Source organism: Bos indicus, chromosome 4, assembly GCF_029378745.1.
Source record: "Bos indicus isolate NIAB-ARS_2022 breed Sahiwal x Tharparkar chromosome 4, NIAB-ARS_B.indTharparkar_mat_pri_1.0, whole genome shotgun sequence".
NCBI lineage: Eukaryota > Metazoa > Chordata > Mammalia > Artiodactyla > Bovidae > Bos > Bos indicus.
In genome coordinates this window covers 99,226,902-99,252,210 of record NC_091763.1, presented here as the reverse complement: position 1 = coordinate 99,252,210, position 25,309 = coordinate 99,226,902, and the positions used below count along the sequence as shown (strand labels likewise).

The 25,309-nt window shown below is 49.7% G+C and overlaps 1 protein-coding gene across 2 annotated transcripts; it reads right to left on the bottom strand.

Annotated features, from left to right (window-relative positions):
- Positions 1 to 450: 450 nt before the first annotated feature.
- STRA8 (stimulated by retinoic acid 8) lies at positions 451 to 25,236 on the bottom strand. 2 transcript variants are annotated; one of them, XM_070788199.1, is made up of 9 exons: positions 25,103 to 25,236; positions 19,438 to 19,653; positions 15,519 to 15,594; positions 14,822 to 14,906; positions 10,880 to 11,095; positions 9,810 to 10,086; positions 5,945 to 6,018; positions 3,833 to 3,944; positions 451 to 685 (listed from the first exon to the last, which is right to left on the bottom strand). In XM_070788199.1, the coding sequence occupies exons 2-9, from the start codon at positions 19,618 to 19,620 to the stop codon at positions 611 to 613; spliced, it is 1,098 nt and encodes a 365-aa protein (XP_070644300.1). In that variant the 5' UTR covers positions 19,621 to 19,653; positions 25,103 to 25,236; the 3' UTR covers positions 451 to 610. The 2 variants fall into 2 exon arrangements, with proteins under 2 accessions (XP_070644300.1, XP_019814688.2); XM_019959129.2 differs by lacking the exon at positions 25,103 to 25,236 and adding an exon at positions 23,162 to 23,254.
- Positions 25,237 to 25,309: the final 73 nt, after the last annotated feature.

The window sequence follows — 25,309 nt, the reverse complement described above, 5'->3', positions numbered from 1 at the left end:
ACCGACACCCCCAGGACACAGGCCCAAGGGCACTGATGCATTCTGCCCAGCAGCCTCAGCAAAAAGCATTGCGAGCACTGTGGGACCTGACATGGACTCCATTCAGGAGTCTTTATTGTCAGAAGAAGCAGATATAGGTGATTCTGCCTTGGTGTCCTGGAGCACAAGATTGAGGTCAGCATTGCTCCTGGGCTTTTAGAGCTTGTAGGATGTGGGGTGGACGCCAGAGATCCCTAGAACCCATCAACACAATGCCCTAAAGCAGGTGTGCTGCAAGTACCCAGTGTCATGGGACAGATCCTGGCCGTCCTGTTCTTGAAAGACTCATGGCCTGGTTCTCGGGTGCATCTGGTACCCCGTGAAGAGGAGTACAGCAGGAGCAGGTGTGTGCCCTGCAGAAGGCCAGCACCTCATTCAAAACAACCCCAAAAGACTGACACACAACCACACTATTCTTAAATACTTTATAACAACCAGAAACTACAACCATCAAAATGCTTTCGGGGCAGCCCACTCCAAAACGCCAAGGCAGGGGCAACTTGGGCTGCCAGAACTCAAAGCCGGAGACCATCAGCCTCCTCCATCCCCTCCTGCTTCCAGCCCTCCTGCATCACAGATCTTCATCGTCAAACGTCTCTGTGCACCTCAACATTATCATCTCATCGTCGACAGGAAGGTCCGGTTCCTGCAAAACACCGGTAGAAGAGGATTCGAGTTTTATTTGAGGGCTCCAGGCATCAGGCGGGGGAGATGGCCCCACCATCTCAGGCATGCCTCCTCCCTCTGCTTCTCCCCCACATCTCTTTAGCGATATCTTCTCCTCCAGCTCCAGCCAGGAAGTTACGAGCAATGAGGGGCAAGGAGTCCATTTCCATTTCACTCGCCTCCGTACTCTACCGTCTCCAGAAGGGCTTCTCCTGGATACAGTAGAACTGGCTTCTCTCCTCTCCTGGGGATTTCTAAGAACCCATGAGCGAGACAGGGGCGATCTTAAAGCTTTATCCAAATGCCCTCAACAGAGGATGATGAATTATACCACGATGCACCCACCCATGGAATACTCTGCAGCTGCTTCCAATAAAAGGAATGGGCTCCTTCTCTGTGGGACACATGATTTCCAAAGAGCGCGGTCCAGAGCAGTGTGTATGGTGGGCTACCATTTGTGTCTGATGTGTGTGTGCTCAGTTGTGTCTGACTCTTTGCGATCCCATGGACTGTAGCCTGCTAGACTTCTCTGTCCCTGGGATTTTCCAGGCAAGAATATTGGAGTGGGTTGCTACTTCCTTCTCCAGGAGATCTTCCCAACCCAGGGGTCAAACCTGGGTCTCCTGCATTGCAGGCAGAGTCTTTACCCCTAGCGCCACCTGGGAATACCATTTGTATTTGATAGATTATATAAGTAGCTGGAGAATATTTCTGGATGACTGAATAAGAAACTGGTCATGACCATTGCCTTTGGGGGAGGGAATGCAATAGGAACAAGGAACACCTGTAGGCCAGAGACTACGTTTTCTTTGTACATCTTTTGGTAACATTTAAACTTTAAACCACATTCATGGGTTAGCTATTTGGGGACCATTTTGAAAAGAAACAGCATTATGTTAATTTAGCAAGTGTTTCTCATTCCCTTAACAATGACACCAGCTACCTGATTCCCCATTACCCCTTCCCCTAAAAGTACATTCCTGGGTTTGTGTTATTCCTGCATATCCCCACCCCAGCAGAAAATCACCCCTGTAGTTCGTTAGCACTGCTAGTTAGGGGTTGATTCCCTTGGGCCTTGGGAAGCACCCCTAATCCAACCAACCATCTCATGGATGTGGGGCCAGATTGGGGGTGATTCTGAGAATGAAGCTCCAGAGAATGGTCCTCATCTGTCCTGCCCTCCTGATAGGGGTGGGCACATCAGAGCCAGAGTATCCAAGAGAGGGAAGAACTGGTCAAAGGAAAATCACCAGTCCCCTTGTTTAGGGTGAGAATGGTGGCAAAGGTTGAGAAAAGGGGGAGCTGGAATGTGGAGGATGCCCCGAGGCTAAACATCAGGGGAAGGAGCCACACACTGGAGTCTGTCACAGAGTGCCTGAATGTCGTTCCAAACGTTCTGCTTCCTTCAGTCAGTTCAGTTCAGTCGCTCAGTCGTGTCCGACTCTTTGCGACCCCATGAACCACAGCACGCCAGGCCTCCCTGTCCATCACCGGCTCCCGGAGTTCACCCAAACTCATGTCCATTGAGTCAGTGATGCCATCCAACCATCTCTAAGCCCCTGCACACGATGATGAGGGACTCTTCAGCTGCAGATCTGTTAAATCGCTAGGCTGCTAGAGGTGTCTGCTGGGACTGGGTGCTGAAGTGTGTTGAGTAGCATTTCCCCCAGTTCACGCCCACCGGGAGCCTATTTGAAACTGGAGTCTGTGCAGATGTGATTAACTAAGGCTGTAAGCTGAAGTCATCCTGGATTTGGGGTGTGCCCTCGATCCAAACGATAGGTGTCCTTACACGATGAGAGGGACACAGAGATCACAGAAGACGGAGGCAGCGATGCACCTATAAGTGCAGGATCTCTGGCACTGCTGGGAGCACTGGGAGCTGGGAAAAGGCAGGAGAAATTCTCCCCTAGAGCTTTCAGGGGGAGCATGGTGGGTCAACACCAAAACTGGGCCTTCTGGGAGAATAAATTTTTGTTGTTTTAAGCCCCTGAGTTTGTGGTAATTTGTTACATGAGTCCTAGGAAACCAATACAGGCACTGGGATGAATGGGAAAGAGAATGCAGTTGCCCTCTTTACACATCCTGTACCAAGGCCTGAGGCCTCCCACATGAGGACACTCTTGGGCAGCTTGTTCAAGACACAGATTCCCGGGGCCACATCTCACAATACTGAATGGAAATCTTGAGTGCGGGGATGTCAGGAATCTGCATTCCAATGAGCTCCCAAGGTGAGTCAAGTCTGAGCACCTCTGCTTAACATGAGCTCCAGTCCTGCCAGTTCTTTCTCTCCTGCTCTGTGTAAGTAACGAAGTGGGGAAAACAAAGACTGTCCCATCCATCTGCTCTCAAAGCCTTGGTAAAGTGACCTGACTTCACTGTGTCCAGAGAAAGGGACTCAGTGGTCAGGGCTGGCGGCCAAGGGTTGGTGGGGGGTGCAGAGAGCCAACTGCAGGAATCGGCCTGGGCTCCATGTGGTCTCAGCAGAGGGAAGTGAAGGGTAAGCAGGAAAAGGGCCACATTGAAAAGCTGCCCTGATTACTTTTGGACATTTTCATCACTATCACGTACCTTTTAAAATAAACAGCTATATTTTTGCTAAATCAGTGGGAAAATCCATGGCTCTGAATCTGAAAGGGGCTGTCTTCTTGGCAGCTCATGAATAACCCCCTCCCTCCATGGAAACTTCCAGGAATGGACCTTCTAACCAAGACCCCCACAATGCATGTCACGGTGGGCTGCACAGTCAGCTTTTTGGAAGGAGAAATTAATATCCTTCAAAAGCTGACAGCAAATATTACCCCAGTGTCTCAGAAAATGATGAACTAGTTCAGCCTCTCAAAAGGCATCAAGGAATCACCCATGTAGGAATGCCTGCCAAGGGCCAGGCCTCTGAGGTCTGGTCCCTGCCTCAAGGCTCCTAGGCTCAGATGTGCCCTGAAGAGCATCCCTCTGCCTCGTCCCTGACATCCTCCTTCCACAAGGTGCATTAGACTAAAGTCAACTATCCATGGAAGAGCGTCCCCCCGTGGTGTGAACTGGGGGAGCTGCAACCAGTGCTCCCCTCCAGAGCCCACCATCTGAGGGGAGGCGAGCCAAGGCCTGACTGCACCCTGCTCCATCCTACCTGTTTGACCTGAGTGTCAACACAGCAAAAGTCTTTGAAAAAATCGACGATCTGCACGTAGAGATGAAACTTGTCCTCGGGTTTTTTTGAGTTGCAGACAGCCAGCGAGGTACTAACGGCAGAAAAGAGGAAGAAGCAGCAGTTAGAGGTAAAACTAACTTTTAACTTCTGCTTTGTTATTGCTGTTCAGTCACTAAGTCGTATCTGACTCTTTGGGACGCCATGGACTGCAGCACGCCAGGCTTCGCTGTCATTCACCATCTCACGGAGTTTGTTCAAATGCATGTCCATTCATTCGGTGATGCCATCCAACCATCTCATCCTCTGTTGCCCGCTTCTCATCCTGCCCTCAATCTCCACCTCTGCTTGCACCCTCTGAAAATATCTGGATTACAATGAGAACCAGACACTTTGAAGCACGCAGCTGGACCCTCCAGAAGGTTGCCCAGCGCCTTCTGTGGAAGATTTGCACAGCCCCAGTTCCAGCATCATGTCTGTAAGCTGCTGGGGAAGCAAGACTACAGGGAGGCTGGCCCATGGGTCCTAGTTCAGTGTTCTGAGCTGTGGCCTGGGGAACAAGGAGCAAGATTTCCTCTCCACCCAAAGTCAGGCTCTGTTCCCACCCGTGACCTCCCAGGCTCAGGAAGCACAGGGCACGATCGAGGTCAGTCCCTTGACATGCCTCTGGCTCAGGAGGTCTAAAGTGAAACGCCAGCCCTGGCACAGACGGCTTCCCTGAAGATTCTTTTCCTGCTGTTTCCTGGGACAAGGGGAGAAGCCCACCAACGGGACTATAATCAGGCCTGGACAGCTGGTGGTGCTTTGACCTCACTTCCTGCTGGAATGAGGCCTCACAGTCAGCTTGGGAACCCTGGCAGCAACCCCTCTGCCTTTTCTAGGGAAAGAGAAAAAAAAGAATTTTTTTTTTCCCTGATTGGTTGTTTTCTGTTCCACCAGCAGGATGAGGAGTTAACAAAATTATTTGCCAAGTACACTTTGGCCACTTTTCAACCAAATTGTGTTCACAGCCCAATCCCAACAAAGAGATAGCAATGTCTGTCTCCAGATGGTTTCAGGAAAATCAAACTTTATACAGCCGGGAAGAGTCACCACGGAAAATCGCTTTGAGATTTTGGGCATGTCAGGCTGGGCTGGGGGTGGGGGACGGGGTGGCAGTTGAGTTGCAAATGCTGACTTCTAATCTGTCTGCAGGCTGCCAGGGCTCTGGGCTGGAGCCACAAGCCTCAGAAAGAATGGAGATGTTCTTTGGGATCATGAGAACATGAATGTCACCTCATTCCCAAGGCTACATGTTCTTGCTTCATTTAAAAAAAAATATGTTATTTATTTGGCTGTGTGGGTCTTACTAGCAGCACGCAGGATCTAGTTCCCTGACCAGGGATTGATCCTGGGCCCCTGCTATGAGTGTGTGGAGTCTTAACCACTGGTCACCTCTTTTTAACCAGGTATCTGAGGGGGCTGTGCCTTTAGGCTGTAAGACCACAGCTTTTCAAAGTAGCAACGATATTTTAGTCCTAAACTCTCTCTTTCTGAGAAAACACAACTGTTTTTTATGTGTGTGTGTGTGTGTTTAAAAAAACCAAGCTGCTTCTTGTTTTAAAATCTCCCCAGATGCTCTTCTGACTTCAGGGGGTCATCCCTCCTTCTACATCCTTCCCATCAGCACTGTGAAAACAGCTTCTCCCCTTGTGCAGCTCAGAGACTCTGTCACTCACCCCAAGGCTCAGGCGTGGGGCTTGTTTCCATGTTGGCCCAGACTCTCTCTGTCCACCTCTCAAACCAGACTGACTGCTGTAACCCATCCACAGCCACCTCACCCCAGGAGACAGTGCAAACCACCTAGAGTTGACAACTCGCTGATGTATCTCAGCCTGGATCACAATGGGAGAACTGTCTCTGCTGAAGAAGCCCCAGAGAAGATCCTCCCCAGGGCAATGGCACAATCCTAGGACCAGCCTTTTCTGAATCACAGGAAAAAGTGGATTTCCAAGAACTTCCGCTGAATTATGCTCCCCTCTGAGAGGCTGCACGGGAGAGGTTCCCAAACACCCCAACAGGGACACCCACACACAGTCTCATACCCCTCCTCACCTGGGGCTAGATGTGCCTGGAGCTTCACTTTTGTCCAGGAAACTTGCCACATTGAAGGCATCTTCAAAAAGGATCTGAAAGAAACCACAAAACTTCACATGTCAGAAATCCACCACACTCTGATGTTTGCTCTGGGCTGCCGAGGGATAGAAAGGCTCCCTACCTTTTGTCCCCAAAGGGGTGCATGTTAAAGCTGAGGCCCAAACCCAGGGTCTCTGCTTGGTGACCTTTACAGGGGATGAATATTAAGTTCTTGACCACCCAGAAAAAACTGCCAACCCCAGAGAGTGGCTGAGAGATGGGGAAGCACTGGGGACCATGGTCTCCTCTTTCTAAAGAGGGTGGGAGCTTAGGTGGGAGAGGCAACAGCCAGAGGTGAGCCTCTGTTTACACAGGAAAGGGCTCATCTACACCGCCCGAGGGACAGACTGAGCCCAGGATCCACAATCTAGCAGTTTCATTCTAGGGGAACAGAGGTTCAGGGGCTCGGGGGCTAGGTTGCAGAGAGCCCACTCCCAGGGTGGATATGCCACAGTCAACCCGCTCCCTCCCACGTCCCTGCCCCAACCTCACTCCACCTCGGGAGTCCCTTGCAGTCACACCAGTCACTTGGGGTGCTTGTTAAAAACAGATTCTGAGCCATCCCCTCAAAGACTCGGATTCAGTGGGTCTAGAGTAATAGCCAAGTGCCTGCCTTTTAACTAAACTCCACTTGAGAAGCCTGGAGGGTCAACAATAAACTAGAGACCAAAGGGCAGAGATTTGAAAGAAAAAATCTGTGATAAAGGATGCAATCCTTAGAGCAGGAACTAGGCATCCTGGATAGGTCCTCCCACACACTGGGCTCGTCTGTGAATTGGAAGGACTGGATGAGGCGACAGTAGTTTTCCATGCCTGGGTCCTGATGTCTAGGAAGCCTCCCAGAGAATGGGCCATCCTGGGCTGTGCACTGGATCATAGAAAAAGCTAAAGATTCCAGAAAAGCATCTGCTTCATTGACTACTTCAAAGGTAAAGCCTTTGACTGTGTAGATCACAACAAACTGTGGAAAATTCCTAGAGATGGGAATACCAGACCACCTTATCTGCCTCCTGAGAAACCTGTATGCAGGTCAAGAAGCAACAGTCAGAACTGGACATGGAACAATGGACTGGCTGCAAATTGGGAAAGGAGTACGTCAAGGCTGCATACTGTCACCCTGCTTATTTAACTTATATGCAGAGTACATCATGTGAAATGCCAGGTTGGATGAAGCACAAGCTGGAATCAAGATTTCTAGGAGAAATATCAATAACTTCAGATATGCAGATGACACCACCCTTATGGAAGAAAGGAAAGAGGAATTAAAGAGCCTCTTGATGAAGGAGAAAGAGGAGAGTGAAAAAGCTGGCTTAAAACTCAACATTCAAAAAATGAACATCATGGCATCTGGTCTCATCACTTCATGGCAAATAGCTGGGGAAACAATGTACACAGTGAGAGACTTTATTTGGGGCTTTCCAAAGCTCCGGTACTTTGGCCACCTCATGCAAAGAGTTGACTCATTGGAAAAAGACTCTGAGGCTGGGAGGGATTGGGGGCAGGAAGAAAAGGGGACAACAGAGGATGAGATGGCTGGATGGCATCACCGACTTGATGGATGTGAGTTTGAGTGAACTCTGGGAGTTGGTGATGGGCAGGTAGGCCTGACGTGCTGCGATTCATGGGGTCCCAAAGAGTCAGACACGACTGAGCGACTGAACTGAACTGAAAATCACTGCAGAGGGTGACTGCAACCATGAAATTAAAAGACACTTGCTCCTTGGAAGAAAACCTATAACAAATCTAGACAACAGAGACATTACTTTGCCAAGAAAGGTCCGTCTAGTCAAAGCTATGGTTTTTCCCATAGGGATGTGCCAGCTGGACAATAAAAAAGACTGCTGAAGAACTGATGCTTTCTAACTGTGGTGCTGGAGAAGACTCTTGAGAGTCCTTTGGACACCTAGGAGATTAAACCAGTCTGTTTTAAAGGAAATCAACCCTGAATATTCATTGGAAGGACTGATGAAGTTGAAGCTCCAATGCTTTGGCCACATGATGCGAAGAGCCAATTCGTTGGAAAAGACCCTGATACTAAGGAAGGATAGAAGGCAGAAGAAGGGGACAACAAAGGATGAGATGGTTGGATGGCGTCACCGACTTAAGGGACATGAGTTTGAACAAACTCCAGGAGATAGCGAAGAACACGGAAGCCTGGCGTGTGCAGTCCAGGGGGTCACAAAGAGTCGGATACAACTGAGTGACTGAACAACAAGGGCTGTTCCCCCAGCATCAGAGGCAAACGGAGGTTCTCTGACTCGAAGACTCCCCAGAGAGACACCGGACATCTCCTCAAAGAAACCACCTGCTGTGGAACGTCTGAAAAGTCAGGGCAAAGCAGGGGCGTGCTGCATGCAAGCTGAATGTCCTGCAAAGCACTAGATTAGGAGCAGAGAAGCAAAGAACTGCCCGCCCCGCTAGAGCACGGAAGGAGAGATGCGGCCCCAAGTGGGAGCAGCAGCCTTCCGCGGCTGTCCTAATTCTGGAATAGCAGCTGAGGAGCCCACTTTGATCTCAGCGCTCAGCGACCGCTAACGCCCACCAGCGCGCCGCTTCGCTCACCATGGCCGGGGTTAACAGCCTGAACTCCGAGCATTTACAGTAAAGGCGTGGGTACCTCCGCTCTATTCCCTAATGCTCTGTGGGGTGGGAGGGAACTGACCCGCTCTCAGGTATTGGTCCTGATTGGTCCAAACGGAATTCTATCTCGGTTATTCATTGGCTCAGTAATCTGACAATCTATACAATTCTGACCAATGAGAGGACAGGAGAGGGAGGGTGGAAATTTCTGGAGATGTTCCTCCTTGATGCTTAAGAAAGAGCCAGAGGCAGTCTTTTCTCTTGCCTGATGTAGAGGATGTATGGATGTGAGAATTGGACTATAAAGAAACCTGAGCACCGAAGAATTGATGCTTTTGAACTGTGGTGTTGGAGAAGACGCCTGAGTGTCCCTTGGACTACAAGGAGATCCAACCAGTCCATCCCAAAGGAAATCAGTCGTGAATATTCATTGGAAGGACTGATGCTGAAGCTTAAACTCCAATACTTTGGCCACCTAATGCGAAGAACTGACTCCTTGGAAAAGATCCTGATGCTGAGAAAGATTGAAGGCAGGACGAGAAGGGGATGACAGAGGATGAGATGGTCGGATGGCATCACCGACCCAATGGGCATGAGTTTGAGTAAACTCCGGGAGTTGGTGATGGACAGGGAGCCTGGCGTGCTGCAGTCCATAGGGTCGCAAAGAGTTGGACACAGCTGAGCAACTGAACTGAACTGAACTGATGCAGAGGAGGAGGAATAATAACTTGATTGCTACCGGCCGCCATTCCACAATTATACCCTGTGCGGGAAATGGGGAGGGCGGGAAAGGTGAGATGCCAGCCTTGAGAGGAGGCAGAGCAGGGAAAAGGAAAGAACCGAATCTACGACCACCTGGCTGGGAGACGTAGCGGAAGTCCTCCTGCCGTGCTGGCCCTCCCGGGTGGGCAGAGTACATCACCTCTTGGTTTAATGAGCGAGTACCTGAAGCTGAAAAAATCCGACTGGATACAGCCTTCTAAGCCATCTCTTCTATAATCCCCATGGAAAGACCAGGAAGGTAACAGGAGAAAAATAAATGTTCTGTGGTTGTGCATATATGTCGGGAAAATCAGAAACGTACCACGCCAGCATCCAGACAGCACCTCCAGCTGTGGGAACCCTGCTAACTTCCCCGGGCGTCTCCAGGCACAGGTGATGGAGTCATTCCTATCCACCCTTTCTCACCCGTGGGTCGGCTCACCTCCTCAGGGGTGGAGATCAGCGAGCAGCTGGCCCCCTGGCTGTCAACCCCGCTGTCCTTCACGCTGCCCTCGGGGCAGGCCGGCTCTGGACAGGACCCCACGAGGCCCTTCTGTGTCCGCTCCAAGGCCTGCAAGATGAAGGTCTTCCTCTCCTCCGAGAAGGTCTGCCACAGATGGGAGATGGCCGCGGACACGATGGGGAGTGTCACCTCATTGGAGGAGATGAACTCGTTCCTGATCAGAAAGTCCATCGTCCTCTTGTAAAAGTTGAGGTATCTGCAACCAAAAGGGCAGTGACCCCCAGACTTGAACCAGCAGTCCAAGGTCCCCCGACTCGGGGCGGCTCCTTGGGATCCCGTGGTGGGGAGTGGGGCGGTGAAGAGCACAGGCCTTGCCCCGGGCTGTGGTTCACCAGGGACTCAGCCTCACTAGTCTCTGCCAGCCCTGACCCTAGCAGTGCAGAGCCAGCTTGGGGGCCACAGGCGACTTCGTTTTGTGTTTTGGGGTCCCTTCCTAAGTCCTCCCAGCGCCCTCTGTGAAGCTCACTGCCCGACAGAAGAGAGGATGAGAGGCAGGGCAGGCTGACTCTCTCACCAGGGAAACATGGCTTCAAATTTAGAGCCCAGGAATATGCAGACATGATATGAGCTCGCTTAAATTTGGAAGCTGTGGAGTAAGCCTCTTTCTGTTGGGCCAACTCCTCCAAGCCCACATACAAGGATGTGTTCAGCCTTGAGTTTGCGGAGGAGCAGTGAATAGCAGGTGGAATCTGGGTTAGCCATTCACTGCTTCCCTTGCTCCAAGACCAGTAATGCTGCGGGGGTGGGGAGGCACTTTAGCCCTCAAATCCCAGCAGACCCCCACAGTGTCACCCCAGATAAAGTCAGTCTAAGGAAATACAGTGCATGTGCTGTGCAAATGTGGTTTCAAGACTTTCTCTAGCCCCTCTGCCAACCCCATCCCCAAGCCCTTCCTGTGTGGAAATCTGGAGGGCCCGTGACTCAGGGCCTGCAGGCTGCTCCCACTGGAGCACTTGTCCCCTTCCCCATGGGCACCAGGCCTTTCACACCGTTCAAATTCCAACAGGTCTGGCAGCAGAGTGACGGAGGAGCGTGAGAGCTCCACTTTTTTCTCCTGTTCCTCCTCCACCTCCTCATCCTCTTCCTCCTCTTCTTGGTCTTCCTCCTCCTCCTCCTCTTCTTCTTCCTCCTCAACATCCTTCCCGGCTGCCTCGATGGAGCACCAAGTGTCTGAGCCTTTCCAATGAACTTTATTTGACACCAGACTGGGGAGGAAATAGAAACAAGACATTTACAGACTAATTTCCCTCATGAACATCAAGACTAAACATTTTAACACAGTTTTAGCATATTTTATATATGGCAATGGCACCCCACTCCAGCACTTTTGCCTGGAAAATCCCGTGGACGGAGGAGCCTGGTGGGCTGCAGTCCATGGGGTCGCTAGAGTTGGACACGACTGAGCGACTTCACTTTCACTTTTCACTTTCATGCATTGGAGAAGGAAATGGCAACCCACTCCAGTATTCTTGCCTGGAGAATCCCAGGGACAGAGGACCCTAGTGGGCTGCCATCTATGGGGTCGCACAGAGTCGGACACGACTAAAGTGACGCAGCAGCAGCATATATATTATATCTGTGCATAAGTGGGCTTCCCCATTGGCTCAGTGGTAAAGAATCCGCCTGCCAATGCAGGGGACACAAGACACACAGGTTTGATCCCTGGGTCAGGAAGACCCCCTGGAGTAGGAAATGGCAACCCGCTCCAATACTTTTGCCTGGAAAATCCCATGGACAATGGAGCCTGGTGAGCTACAGTCCATGGGGTCGCAAAGAGTTGGACCTGAGCAGGCAGGCAACATGGTCCTCTTACCCTACCTACTCTACCCTGCTGCTGCTGCTGCTGCTAAGTCACTTCAGTCGTGTCTGACTCTGTGTGACCCCATAGACGGCAGCCCACCAGGCTCCCCCATCCCTGGGATTCTCCAGGCAAGAACACTGGAGTGGGCTGCCATTTCCTTCGCCAATTCATGAAAAGTGAAAAGTGAAAGGGAAGTTGCTCAGTCGTGTCCGACTCTTCGCGACCCCATGGACTGTAGCCCACCAGGCTCCTCCGTCCATGGGATTTGCCAGGCAAGAGTACTGGAGTGGGGTGCCATCACCTTACATATGTATAAATACATTATGACCCAGTGAGGTTTATCCTAGGAATATGAGATGGCTTATTCAAGCTTTGAAAACCAATCGGTGTAGCTTACCATATCAACAGACTAAAGGAAAAATATTAATTTCAATATGTGCAGAAAAGCACTTGGCAAAATTCAACATTCATTCATGGCTTTTAAAAACTCTCAGCAAACTAGGAATAGAAGGGAATTTCTTCAACCTGATAAAGAGCATCTATAAAAAGCCTATAGCTAACAGCATACTTAATAGTAAAAGATTGTTTATCTGCCAAGATCAGGAACAAGAGAAAGATGTCCTCTCTTACCACTTCTATTCAAAATTATGCTGGAGATTATAGCCCATCCTATAAGGTGAACTAAAGAAATGAAAGGTGTACAGACTGGATAGGAGGAAATAGAACTGTGTTTGCCGACAATGTGATTATCTATGCAGAAAATCCCCAAGAAACTAAAAATGTGTGGCCAGAACTAAGAAGGAAGCAAGGTTTCAGAATACAAAGTCGATATACAAAACCCAATAGTATTTCTGTATACTAGCAATGAATAACTGGAAATTGGAATTTTAAAAATTAGCATTTACAGTAGCACCCAAAATCATGGTTAAATATTTGGGTTTAAACTAAAAGCTCCACCTAGAAAAGAAAGCAATGAATAAATTGGACTTCGAAGTTTTTAATTCTGCTCTTCAGAAGACAGTTTTAAGAGAATGAAACAATATGACACAATTTGGAAAACCAGGACTTATACCCAGAATCTCTTCATACTGATAGGAATAATCCCCAAGGTATCAGATTGAGTTAAAAAGCAAGTGCACCAGAAGGAAACATAGGAGGGGTCTCAGTCTCTCGCTCTCTCTCTTTTTGTTTAATTTCAGAGTGGAAGAAGTCTTTCTGCTATTTACCTGACATCAGGTGCCATTGTAGATAGACAGATTAGACTTCATTTTTGCATGGACAAAACAAAAAACAGAAATGCTGGAATAGTAAAACAACCAACCAAGGTATGATTGTTTGTAATCTATATACTAGAAGGAGAGCTGATTTCTCATGATACGTAAAGTGCTTCTACCACTAAACAAGAAAAAGACCAGCAACCGAACAGGAAAATGGGCAAAAAATAGGTTAAAAAAAAAAAGCTTCCAGGAAGGGAAATACAAATGACCCTGAACAAAGGCACTTAAGCATATTCATAATTTAATTAATTAATTAAAAATATAATAATTATAAAATGCAATTAATCTAGTCCTCTACTGGTAGCACAGTTTTAATTATTGCAGTTTTATAATAATTCTAGCGAAAAATCTTCCCTAATTAATATGATTCTGAAAGAAATTTAGCCATCCACATGCGGGTGATACGAGTATTAATAAGATTTTAGTATGTCATAGTGTTCATATGTTAAATCAGGAGGGAGAGCATGGCTTACGTAATAAATGGGGTGTGGAGTCAATAGCTAACATCTGCCTCACTGAGATCAACTCCCAGGCTGATTTCTAGGTGGGGCCAGTCTGATTTGTAAAACGTGGCCACAAATACCCTGCCACGTATACTCAACACACACATGCGCATGCTCGCGCACACACACACACACCACTTGCCTTTTCCCCTCCACATGACCAAACTATGGATTATGATTATAGGTGATTACATCCTTCTTAATACTTTTCTGTATTCCCACAGTGTCTACAATGTGAATTTAATTAAATCATTTCTCTCCTGATTATTTCCTTTAGGATATATATATATATATAGTACACACTCGCTGTTTAAAAAAACTGGAAATACAGAAAAACACAGAGAAGACAATATAAGAAATCAGTAACCCCGCCCCAAACGAGGGGGACATCATCACTTGGCCTCCGCGGGTTGTCGGGAGATTCTGATCACAAGCCGTGTGCAGTCCCCTTTTCAGAGTGAGTAAAATTGTTTACACACATACTCCGGCGCCTCCTCGGAGGCCGGTCTGAGCGCACACCATGCTGGGAACGCCCTGGCGCCACCAGAGGTGACGAGGGCCCGGCCACTGTGCCCAGAGTCCAGGCCGCGCTTGGAGCAGCTGCGCAGGGTAAGGTGGTGCGGGGCCTGGGCCACCCTTTGAGAGCACAGCAGAGACGGAGGCTACACAGTGCATGTCAAAAGGTGTGAGCATTAAATGTCCCACGTGAGATCACAGAAGTGTGGGAGAGACGTTGCTCAGGCAGCCTCTCTTGTCTGAGTGTGCTGTTACAAACGAGGTTCCCCTTTCAGCACCCCTTCCCCTTGCAGCACCCGCATCTACTACTTTTTCCTTTCTTCTCTGACATCCTTTTTAGCTTTTCTTAGGTTCCTGTGAAGCTAGAAAGTAGGCAGAGATTTAGATTTCCCTTATCTTCTTATGTATCCTTCAGTAAAACCATTAGGTAAGTTTTTCTTTTAAGCTATAGTACTATATGAATACTGTGATCTCATTTCTCTAGAAAATAATGTGCAAATAAAAAAAATGAGGATATTCTTTATGATTAACATTGATTTTCTTTGGGTGGTGAGATAAATACTTTCATGTTCTTTTTCGGGTACTTCTGTTCTTTTTGACATTTTCTGTTAATAAGTAGCATTATTTTTATATTCAGGAAAAATCCAATACATGTGATTAGGATAAAACAGAGAAGAGAACTCTCCAGCACAAAGCTGTTCTAAATAGATAAGCAGTGCCTCTCACTCTGTTCTGCATTCTGGAGGGGAGGGTGGGCTGCCGAGCCACAGCAGAACTTTCTGCTGTGGTAGAAGAGCGGCACGTCCTCGGTTTCCTGGTGCTTGGGGGTCTTACCTGGGGTTTCTGGAGTACATGCTGGCATATTTTTTCTTGGCCTCCTCTAAGCTGTTTGCATTCCCATCCTCCAGGTTGAAATATCCTATCAAGGAGTTGAAGGCAAGGGTCACACGTGATAAAGTTGGGACTTGGTCCAGTCTCTCCTGCCTTTCTGGACTGTATGGACCATGGGTGGTCACTGAGCCCACCTAGGTTCAGTGTTAGGGGTCAAGAGCCCAGTTTCACCTCTCTTTTTAGATGGGAGGGGACAGGGACAGGGGAAGAGCTTCTTGATCTGGCCCTTCTCAGTCAAGGCATGGAGAGCACCCCTTTGAGAATTCAGCTTCCACTGACTCATGAAACCCCAATGTCCAGCCTGAGGGCCAAAGAAGGGAGACAGCTTCTGCCCTTTGCTTTCGAGTTGGACAGCCCCGGTCCACTTCTCTGGCCTCTCAAGAGGAGGTCAAGCACCTGGGAAGAACTCCTCTTGCTCACACAGCCTGCTGACATTTGTCCGTCCTGCCAGACCCTAAGCTCGCTGAGGACAGGGGCATGGATCTCATCGTACCCCTGGCCCAAGCACAGTGCCTGGCACACAGTAGGCTCTCAGTAAATACATGTTCACTTGGCTTACCCCAATCTCTCTGTTTTCAACAGAAAAAACCAACAAGCCCTACCTTGGGAGGCAGAGGGGTGGCAGGTATGGATTGCTTACCTTTCAGCTTCAGCAGATTATCCAAAGTTTGTTCCAGTTCCTGAATATGATTCTTCGCCTTATTCAAAACTTGCCACTGAGGACAGAGACAGACAGTGCGGAGAAGCCAGCCTCCCCCCCACAGAGTTGGTTTTGTGGACACAGAAGCCCCTTTCCTGGCCTAGAGCCACCCCACCTCGGGTGCGAAGTCTCAGTCTTTGACATCGTCGACAGAAAGGGTAGGAGTTAGTTCCGAGCCACAGAAGGCACATCATTTACTTTGTATTCTGGGAATGATTCTCACAGAAATACCAAAGCATTTGGAAACCATTAAGCTGTGTTCAGCAGACAGTTAGGGCTGCAAAGGACTATAGACGCGCTGTGAAGTTGGGATGGACAATGTCTGCAGAGGCGGCACAAAGCCCCCTCCTCCCCCCATTAACTTCTGATCACTTCGTGCAGTGTGCTACAGGTGGGTTAACAGTAAATGTACTAGTTTAGTACTAGTAAATGTACTGCTGCTGCTGCTGCTAAGTCACTTCAGTCGTGTCCGATTCTGTGAGACCCCATAGACGGCAGCCCACCAGACTCCCCTGTCCCTGGAATTCTCCAGGCAAGAACACTGGAGTGGGTTGCCATTTCCTTCTCCAATGCATGAAAGTGAAAAGTGAAAGTGAAGTCGCTCAGTTGTGTCCGACTCTAGCGACCCCATGGACTGCAACCTACCAGGCTCCTCTGTCCATGGGATTGTCCAGGCAAGAGTACTGGAGTGGGGTGCCATTGCCTTCTCCCAGTAAATGTACTAGTTAGTAAAAATACAAAAATGTATTTTTGTTTGCCAAATGCATACATTCTAGTTGACCTAAAGTCTTTATCAAGTGCTCTGTCAACTTGAACTATGAATTTCCTGTCCTGCAAAAATAGAAGCACAAGCATTTCCTTGCTCCCTCCTTCCCTTTCTTCACCACTGGATATAACATTATTCAAGTCAAAATGGTAACTGCAAGATTATGCAACAATGAGAAACGCTGAATATTGTGTATTATGCAGACCGCCCAGTGCCTGTGAGGAGTCCCAGACCTTCCTCAGGCACGCACAAGGGCAAAGACCTGCGTGCCCAGCCCGGGGTCACCAAGTAAACAAAACTGCCCTGCTTTAAGGCCGCTGACATTCTAATAGGGAAGGTGAGCGTGGAGACAACCACTCATCACACAGAACACACAACAGCTCCTCTTAACAGGAAAATTCGGTAAGCACCGCAGAGGACTGTGGGAGCACCCTGCAGGGGAGGTGGAGGGACCCACCCTCCTGGAGGCCCAACTGAGCCCCACTGGTGCGTGAAAAGGAGACTGGAGGGCGACTAAAGGTACCCCACTCTGCAGACCCATGGGACGGCGACAGGAGACCCAGCAGATCATGGGGATCTCGGACTGCTCCTTTAGAGCAGGGCCCCTGCCGTCCTACACCATCTGCTGGCCCCCATCCCGGGCTCAGAATCATGCTGTTGGGTCAGCAAGGACTCTGTCCACTCTCAGGATACCTGGGGCCGACAGGCTGCCCAAACCCCAGGCTTGGGAGGCGAGGACTTTCCATCCCTCTGGTCTAGGACGGTCACCTGTGTCCGCGCAGCACAGCCACCCCATGCCCACCTTGCAGTCTGACTGCGTCACCTGGGCCAGAACAGAGCCACGTAGGCCAGGTGCCGTTCACTGCAACTCTGTTTCTACAACATTTTTGGCAGGCTGATTTTCTTAGGACCTTTGTCTGAGTTGAATTATGTCCCCCTAAAAAAAGATGTGTTGACGTTCTAACCCCAAGCCTGTAAGCGTGACCTTATTTGGAAGCAGGGCCTTTCTCGAGGTAATCAAGTCAACGTGTGGTCATGAGGGTGGGCTCTAACACAGTATGACCAGTGTCCTTATAAAAAGGGGAAATTCGGACACAGAGACAGATACACACAGTGACTGGAGTGATGCCTCTGTAAGCCAGGGAACGCCAAGGATTGCCAGTAAATGGCAGAAGCCAGAAAAGGCAGGAAGTGTTCTCCCCTAGGGCAGTCAGAGCGAGCCCGGCACCTGGATTTTGAACCTCTAGAGGCTAGACCTTGAGACATTTCTGTTGTTCTAAGCCACCTCGTGTATGGTATTTTGTTTTGGCAGCCACAGAAAACTAGTACGACCTTGCTGCCACACATGTGTGCATCTCACTCTAGGAAGGCAAATCCTTTCTGCATGGACACTACAAATGCAAAATTCAGTGTTCTGCCTCCAGGAGGAGCGCAAAGGAAGGACAGGACAGAAGATATTTGATTTCCAGGCTGCCCCCTGGCTGTGCCATCCCAGGCAAATAGTCTAACTTTCTGGAGCCTCAGTTTGTTCCTCTGCAGAGTGAGGGTGACATGAACAGAGCTGGGAGGAATAAATGAGGTGATGCACGGGGAAACGATACTAGCATTCTAAACCACCTAGGACTGTGCTATGCTTTTCATGCTCTTTCTTGTTAAACTCCACGGCAGGCCTCAGGAAGCCGTGACTGGTGTCCCTGTTTAACTGGTGTGTTAACTGAAGCTTAGCCAGGAACCTACCTCACGTGGACTGACGCCACTTAACAGCCAGGCTCTCCACCACCACATCGTGAGGTATAAATTTTCAGGGGTGCAGAGGGTTTTCCTCTAGATTTACTTGCACTCCTTACTGCCAGCCCCCAGTACCTGTTTTTTCCTTCAGTCATGCTGCCTGTCTGCACACTTCGTCACTGGCCGGGGGCCTTGGGGTTGTTGTGCACCCCTGGACATATGTCACCCAGGGGACACGGAGCAGAGTTGTTCTGGACAGGCTCTTTGCTGAGAGGCCCAGATATGGGCCTCTGAGGTCAGGCTAGTGCGCAGTGGGTAGGTAAGGCGCGGCTCTCAGGCTTTAGCCACATGCAGCAGCAGACAGAGTGCTGTGAGGCGTCCACAGCTGGATGTCGGGCAGAGGAGCAGCCCTCCCCCACCCCTCACCCCCTACACCCTTCTAGAGGAGCAGGTGGGAGCTCTGTTGAGATTCTTCCTGCCTCCCTTGGATCCGGGCACAAGGGCACTTGGGGCACCTTCCTCTGTTTTCCACAGAGGCTCTGGTCCTGTGCCCACCGGTGGTGGGGGGCAGTGCTCTTCTGTTCACCTGCTCTGGAAACAGCACCAGCCTAGACGGAAACCCACAGTTGCAGGGCAATGGGCTGGTCCAGAGAGATGGACAGTGGAAAGAGGGCCTGGCCTGGATCCCCAAACCTGGCCTCTCCCTGGCAGCTGGCAGGTCCTGTCTGAATTCCAGTTCCCTCCGTTAAAGAGGGTGAGGGGCCTTGAGGCTAGCGCAACCTCCCCCACGTTGGAGACCTCCTGATTGCTCCCTCTGGTGATACCAACTCCATCCTTCCATCACCATCCTAACCCACGCGAACCTTCTGTGCTCCGCCAGAGACACCAATCAGCAGTACAGTAGCCCAGGAAGGAGAAAGGTAGAATTAAGATCAGGAAAAGACAAATGCTTACCGGGAGAGTCCTGCCACCTAGGGAAAGACCTGGTGAGTGCATGAAACCTGAGGGACTCACATCCGCCTGTAGTGGGGGGTGTGCTTTGGGGTAGAGGGAGTTGTGTGTATTGCAGTGGGAATGCAGGGTCTGGGCAGTGGCTGAAGGCTCACCACGGCCCACAAGAGGGATGGGCATTGGTATGGCCGGCTCACCCGGCCTCTCAGTGGGTCATTTCCCTCCTGAGGCCAGGCTTGTCTGCAGCGGGTAGGAAGGGCCCAGAGCAGACAGAGCCCCGTGAGGTGTCCACTGCGGGCTGCTGACCCACCTGAGCTGCAGGCCTCGAGGGTGGAGCTCCAGGCCAGTCCCCACCCTGGCTCCACAGTCTTCCCAGGTGTGGGAGCTTTTCCTCCCTACCCTCGGTCCCCGTACCTTTGAGGCTGTGAGATCAGAGTGGGAGTAAACAGTCTTCCTGAGGTTGCCGAAGAGCCCTGACAGGGTGGCTCGGTGGCGGGCCTGGGACAGGCGTCTGCGGGCCACCCGCTGCTCCAGCTCCTGGAGGACCCGGGGCATCATTCTTCTGCCGGCGTTGCCGCCTTTTCTTGCAGTCTCCATGAGAAGCTGCAAGGTGCTAGGCTTGGCTTGGCCCTAAATAGTAAAGGTAAAATATTAAAGAGAAAGGAAGGTAGATTGAAGCCAAAAGGGGAACAATTCCCAAGTAAAAGTTCCCAAACCAATGAGTATAATCGACAACAGATACACAATCAACCATAGGTGATACAAAACCTGTTATCGAAGCTCGACTCCCGAAAACCCAAGGTGCTCATACCTGACTGACAAAGAGCACTGCTGCTTTACAGCAGGAAGTCTCCAGGACCTTGCAGGTTCTCACTAGACACTTGTTAATTGACCACGGTGCCAAGGAGGCCAAGGAGGGCAGGCCACACCCTGAGGTGTCATTCTTTACAGTCTGTGAGGTGGGGCAGGTGTCTCCCAGCCCTGTGAAGTCTTTCCTACCCTGAGAAGGCACCCCTCTTTGGGTTGGGAGGACAGCCACAGAATCAGAGGCCCATCCAGCCTGAGGGCTAGTTTACATTAGAGGCCACCTTTTATAGTCTCCAATTTCCAGACATGGACAAATCTTTAATAGGAAGCAAAGTGAAACAGTGAAGTGAACAGGAAGCCCAGAGAAAAACAAGTGTTTCCCAGGTGGTACTAGTGGTGAAGAATCTGCCTGCGATGCGGGAGACCTGGATTTGAACCCTGTGTCAGGAAGATCCCCCAGAGGAGGAAATGGCAACCCACGCCAATATTCTTGCCTGGAGAATCCCATGAACAGAGGAGCCTGGTGGGCTAGAGTCCATAGCGACGCAGAGTCAGACACGACTGAGGGACTAAGGACAGCACACAGTACAGGAAAAAACAAGAACCTTTTGAACTTAAGAATATGAGTCTTCTTTACCTGTTTAAATTAAAAAGAAATGCATGTGCCTGGATACCAGGGCATTTAGGCTGACATTTAGGCTGAGGTAAAAACACCAAGGTCCTCCCAGGATCTCAAATTCTCTAAATAAGTCTAGGAATATGAATGCCAAAGGCCTCTGGGCTTGTGGGGAGTCTAGAGCTCTCCTGTGCCAATGCTGATAATTTGACTTTCCTCTCAGGTTTCTTACCCAAACACATTCCTCTGGAAAGATCTGCCCGGCTGTGGAGAAGTTTGCCGCACCGGATGAGGGTGCAGTCCTCCGCCTCTCCTATAGGGGGCAGACGCTCCCACGAGTTGCTGCCTCCAGAGGCTGCCTCCACTGCCTGTCTCCCCACTGCCCCCCCTCCCACCGCCGCCGCGACCTCCCACCCCTGGTTTATACCTGTCTAGAGTCAGCTTGTCCTTCAGTTCTCAATTTAAGCCCCAATTTCTCTGAGAATCTTTTCAGACCCAGGTCACACTGGCTTCTAATTTGAATCTTGTTTTGTCAGCAAATCAGTAAGATCCTTTGTCAGGATCCATGTATTCAGCATCTTAAGTGTCTCTCCGAGAGTGCATCAGAATAGATATAAGACAGGATAGCGGGTGGCAGAGGATGAGAGGGTTAGATAGCATTCTGACTCAATGCACATGAATTTGAGCAAACTCTTGGGAGATAGTGAAGGACTGGGAAGCCTGGAGTGCTGCAGTCTATGGGGTCACAAAGAGTTGGACACAACTTAGCAACTGAACAACAACAAGGACAGCATTAAGAGAAAACCTTGGGGGCAGGGAGTAATAGTGCGTTGGACACTGACCCCAAAGTTCTCTCTGGATCCTAAGCATTTGCAGTCTCATGAATTCAGTTCTTGACAAGATTCACAGTGAGAAGCACATAGTTGAGAAACTTCAAAAACAATCTTTGAAGGTGATGCTGGCCAGCTCCATGTCAGACAGGTAGGGAAGGATTATACAGGGGCAAGAACCTGGATACCTTATTCTGACTCAGGAAACAGGGCATGTTTGGAGGGTGAATGTGAATGTCTGGGCATCTGATACACATGAGAATTGGGGAACTCATTACAGGGACAGTAGGTGAAAGGAAGCTAGTCATATGAATCCACAGTGGGTAGGATGATGGAAGGTTGCTCCTAGAGATGGTACCCGGCCAATGAGACGAACCAGTGTGGGAAAAGCAGATGGATTATGGATTGGCACAAGACTAGAGCTCTAACTTTATGTTAACCAGCAATGTGACTATTCTATGAGCCAGGAAACCTGAAATCTTAATTTCTTTATCTGGATAAAGAAGGTGAAAAAGTCTTTAACTAGATTATAGTTTTAAGCTGTTCACCTTTAAGGTCACTGTCACAAGTCTGTGATCATTTGGAGCAAGGGCAAGCAACACAAGCTGCTCATTCTCCAGCAGAAGTGGAGTTAGAGCACACGGCAGCATGGGCAGCTGATGTGAAGGAATTCTGAGGACTGTGGCTCCTCAAACAAATGTTTACTAGGTACTTTGTGCACAGCCCATCCATTCTGCAGGAAACTAGGGCCAAAAATAGTATCAGGCATTTCAGAATGACCATAACTCTGAAATCTTTTCCTTTTAAAAAACTTTTTACTGTGCCTTCAGTCCTGTTCATTAGATCAGCCTGCTACCCATAACCTTCAGTCTCACAAAGTTAGAGGACAGCTTCATTGATGCATTCTTCTAAAAAGACATTTTGTGGAGGTTTGTATTCTCATGCCACAATTTTTTTTTATCATTATCACCTCTCCTATATAAAGCATACATTCACTATCAAAGACTTTCCTACTGAAACACCACTTAATACCCACCTAGAGTTAAACTTTAAAAAAAAAAAAAAAAACTCCCTAGGCTAAACTTAAAAAAAAAACTATGACTTCACCCTTTCCAAGTTTCGAAGTAACTTTCAATCATTTTAAATTATCAATCCCTAAAACATTTAAGTGTGAGCCAGTTGCATTAGAGCTTCCCAGGTGGCACTAGCAGTAAAGAACCCCCCTGTCAATGCAGGAGATATCGGTTTGATCCCTGAGTGGGGAAGATGCCCTGGCGGCGGGCAGCCTGTCAGGCTACAGTCCATAGGATCGCAAAGTCGGACAGGACTGAAGTGATTTCTCACACTCACACACACACACACACACACGGCGGCGGGCAGCCTGTCAGGCTACAGTCCATAGGATCGCAAAGTCGGACAGGACTGAAGTGATTTCTCACACACACACACACACACACACACACACACACACACACGGCGGCAGGCAGCCTGTCAGGCTACAGTCCATAGGATCGCAAAGTCGGACAGGACTGAAGTGATTTCTCACACACACACACACACACACACAGTCTCATTAGCAAACCCTAAGCAAATGCATACAAGACACTGGATGTTTTGCAACCCACCAGTAGCTTCCTTTGGTACCCTATGCTTATAAGATCGTGTTAAAAAAACAACAACAACAAAAAAAACCCCTCAGAATCATTCTCAGAAATCTGTTGGGTGTCAGGATGACATATACAAATGTACAAAAGTTTGGACCCAGACCTAAATGGCCACCTGTTTGGACCCACAAGTTTCAATCAGTAGCATGTATTACATAAACCACCCACAAGGCCAGTGCACTATTCTGGAGGTGAATGCGTGGCGTTTAGTCCACTCTCACCCTTGCAGGGAGATGAACACCTGGGCACACGGGCCGCGGGAAGCCATGCCAGTGGTGGCAGCGGGTCACCAGCCTCACATGCCAAACACAGTGTCTTCCCACTGGGCCCGACTTCAGCACAGGCGCGCGGACCAATCGCAGTGTGTCCCTGGGCCCACAGCCAATGAGGATGCGCGGTGGTGGACCAATGAGGTGCAGGCAGTGGAAGAAACAGTGTAACATATTGTCCGAAGGTGACACAAGGCGGCGGGGAGGGGGGCGGGGTGGGTTGACCTTTTCACCTCGCCGCCGACTCTTTTCCAAGAGAGGTCGAAGTGGGGCAGGGAGCGGATCCCTGTGTCACCACACGGGCTGTATGTACCCACCGAGGACTAAACGGATGTCCTTCGACTGGGTCCGCTGGCCTGACCTACAGCCCCAGTATCCTCATCTCTCAAACGGGGCTCTGACACCAGCCTGAACAGGGTTTCCCTGAGGCTTAGAGAGGACGTTGTCAGTACAGGGTCCAGAGCACAGGTTCCCTGTCTCGGGGGAAAAATGAGAGCAGGCAGATGTAAGGAAATAGACAGATACAAAGCGGGGGTTGTGTGTGTGTGTGGCGGGGGGGGGGGGGGCGTGGAGACCGGGGGATTGATGTTTTAAACTAGGGAAGAAGAAAAAGGGGTGGGCTGTGAGAGAGGTTGCACATAAGCGGCCTTTGAAGGTGGGATCAAAATAGCAAGAAGAAAAGAGAAACGGTGCTTATTTTCTGAGACGAGAGGAAACAGGTATTCTTCCAGCTTAGGCAAAAAAATAAATAAATAAAATTCATTTTTCCCCCAAATAGAGATTCGTGTGTCTAGGTGTCTTTCTACTTGAATTCCTGCTCCCCTGAATGTTTCGGGGATGGTCTGCTCCCACTCCTTCAGTTTGAGGCTAGAAGGTCCCAGCAGCCAGGCGCCCCTTGCTGCTCTTGGAACAAGCTGCTTCACCACGGGGAGGGGTGAACCTGAGGTCGAAAGGCCTCCTTCAGGGGAACTAGAGGCACTTGGATTTGGATTCTGACTGGGGATTTACCTCACAGTGAACGTGAGGACCATGAGATCTACCTAACACAGACAGACAGGGTACCTGGCCCCTCTGTGGATGCTCTTGAAATTCAGCTTCAGAGTTTGGTGGAACACTAAATTAAACCGTGTGTTATGTAGAAAGAAACTGTCACATGGAAGGCACCCAGGAAGAGCAAATTCTCCTCCTCCTTTTCAAGATAAATATTAAATATTCGTTTTAAAACAAAATTCTCCCTAGCCTGAGGCTCTGTCCCTTCTGGCTGTCCAGGACCCTGTGACCTAGGGTCATGGAGGATCCCTGAGGAACTGCTTTTCTCCCCTGCCCCCTCCTTTGTTTTTCCTCCCTGCCCCTGCTCCTCGCCTCCCAACACCAGTCTCAGAGTTGTTGAGACCCCTGTGCGACTGAGGGCATTCAAGAGCCTGTACAGTACTCTTGCCTGGAAAATCCCATGGACGGAGGAGCCTGGTAGGCTACAGTCCATGGGGTCGTGAAGAGTCAGACACAACTGAGCGACTTCACTTTCATTTTTCACTTTCATTTTTCACTTTCATGCATTGGAGAAGGAAATGGCAACCCACTCCAGTGTTCTTGCCTGGAGAATCCCAGGGACGGGGGAGCGTGGTGGCTGCCGTCTATGGGGTCACATAGAGTTGGACACGACTGAAGCAACTTAGCAGCAGCAGCAGCACACCTCTGTCTTGGAGAGCTTTATCTTTGCACTAAGAGGGCACACAGAGGTCCAGAAACCGACCTGCCCAGCCCTTTGTCTAGTCATCCCCTCTCCACCACTACCACACATGTCTGGCTCCCTGGATGTGGCCATTGAGGAGCAGGTCTGCACCCAGAAAAAATGCAGTCCTGGGGTGGGACGTTGCTGAGAGGGTTCCTTACCTGTCACAGACATATTTCTTTCTTGAAAATGAAGACCTCTGGCCCACCTCAGTCAGCCTTCCTCACTGCCGTGAGGCAGAAGGCTCTGCTCACAAACTCTGGGACCTCTAGGTGGCCTTCTCACCAGTTTTGGATACGATCAGAGTTCTCCCCGGTAACAGCCACACACAGACACAGCATCACCTTCTGACCCTGACTCCTCCCTCC

Coding starts and splice junctions, on each gene's coding strand:
- STRA8 (XM_070788199.1), bottom strand. CDS start 19,620: ATGGAGACTGCAAGAAAAGGCGGCAACGCCGGCAGAAGAATGATGCCC. Junction 10,087..10,879: donor GACCTGTTGGAATTTGAACG/GTGTGAAAGGCC, acceptor TTTTGGTTGCAG/ATACCTCAACTTTTACAAGA. Junction 3,945..5,944: donor CCAGGCACATCTAGCCCCAG/GTGAGGAGGGGT, acceptor TTCTGCCGTTAG/TACCTCGCTGGCTGTCTGCA.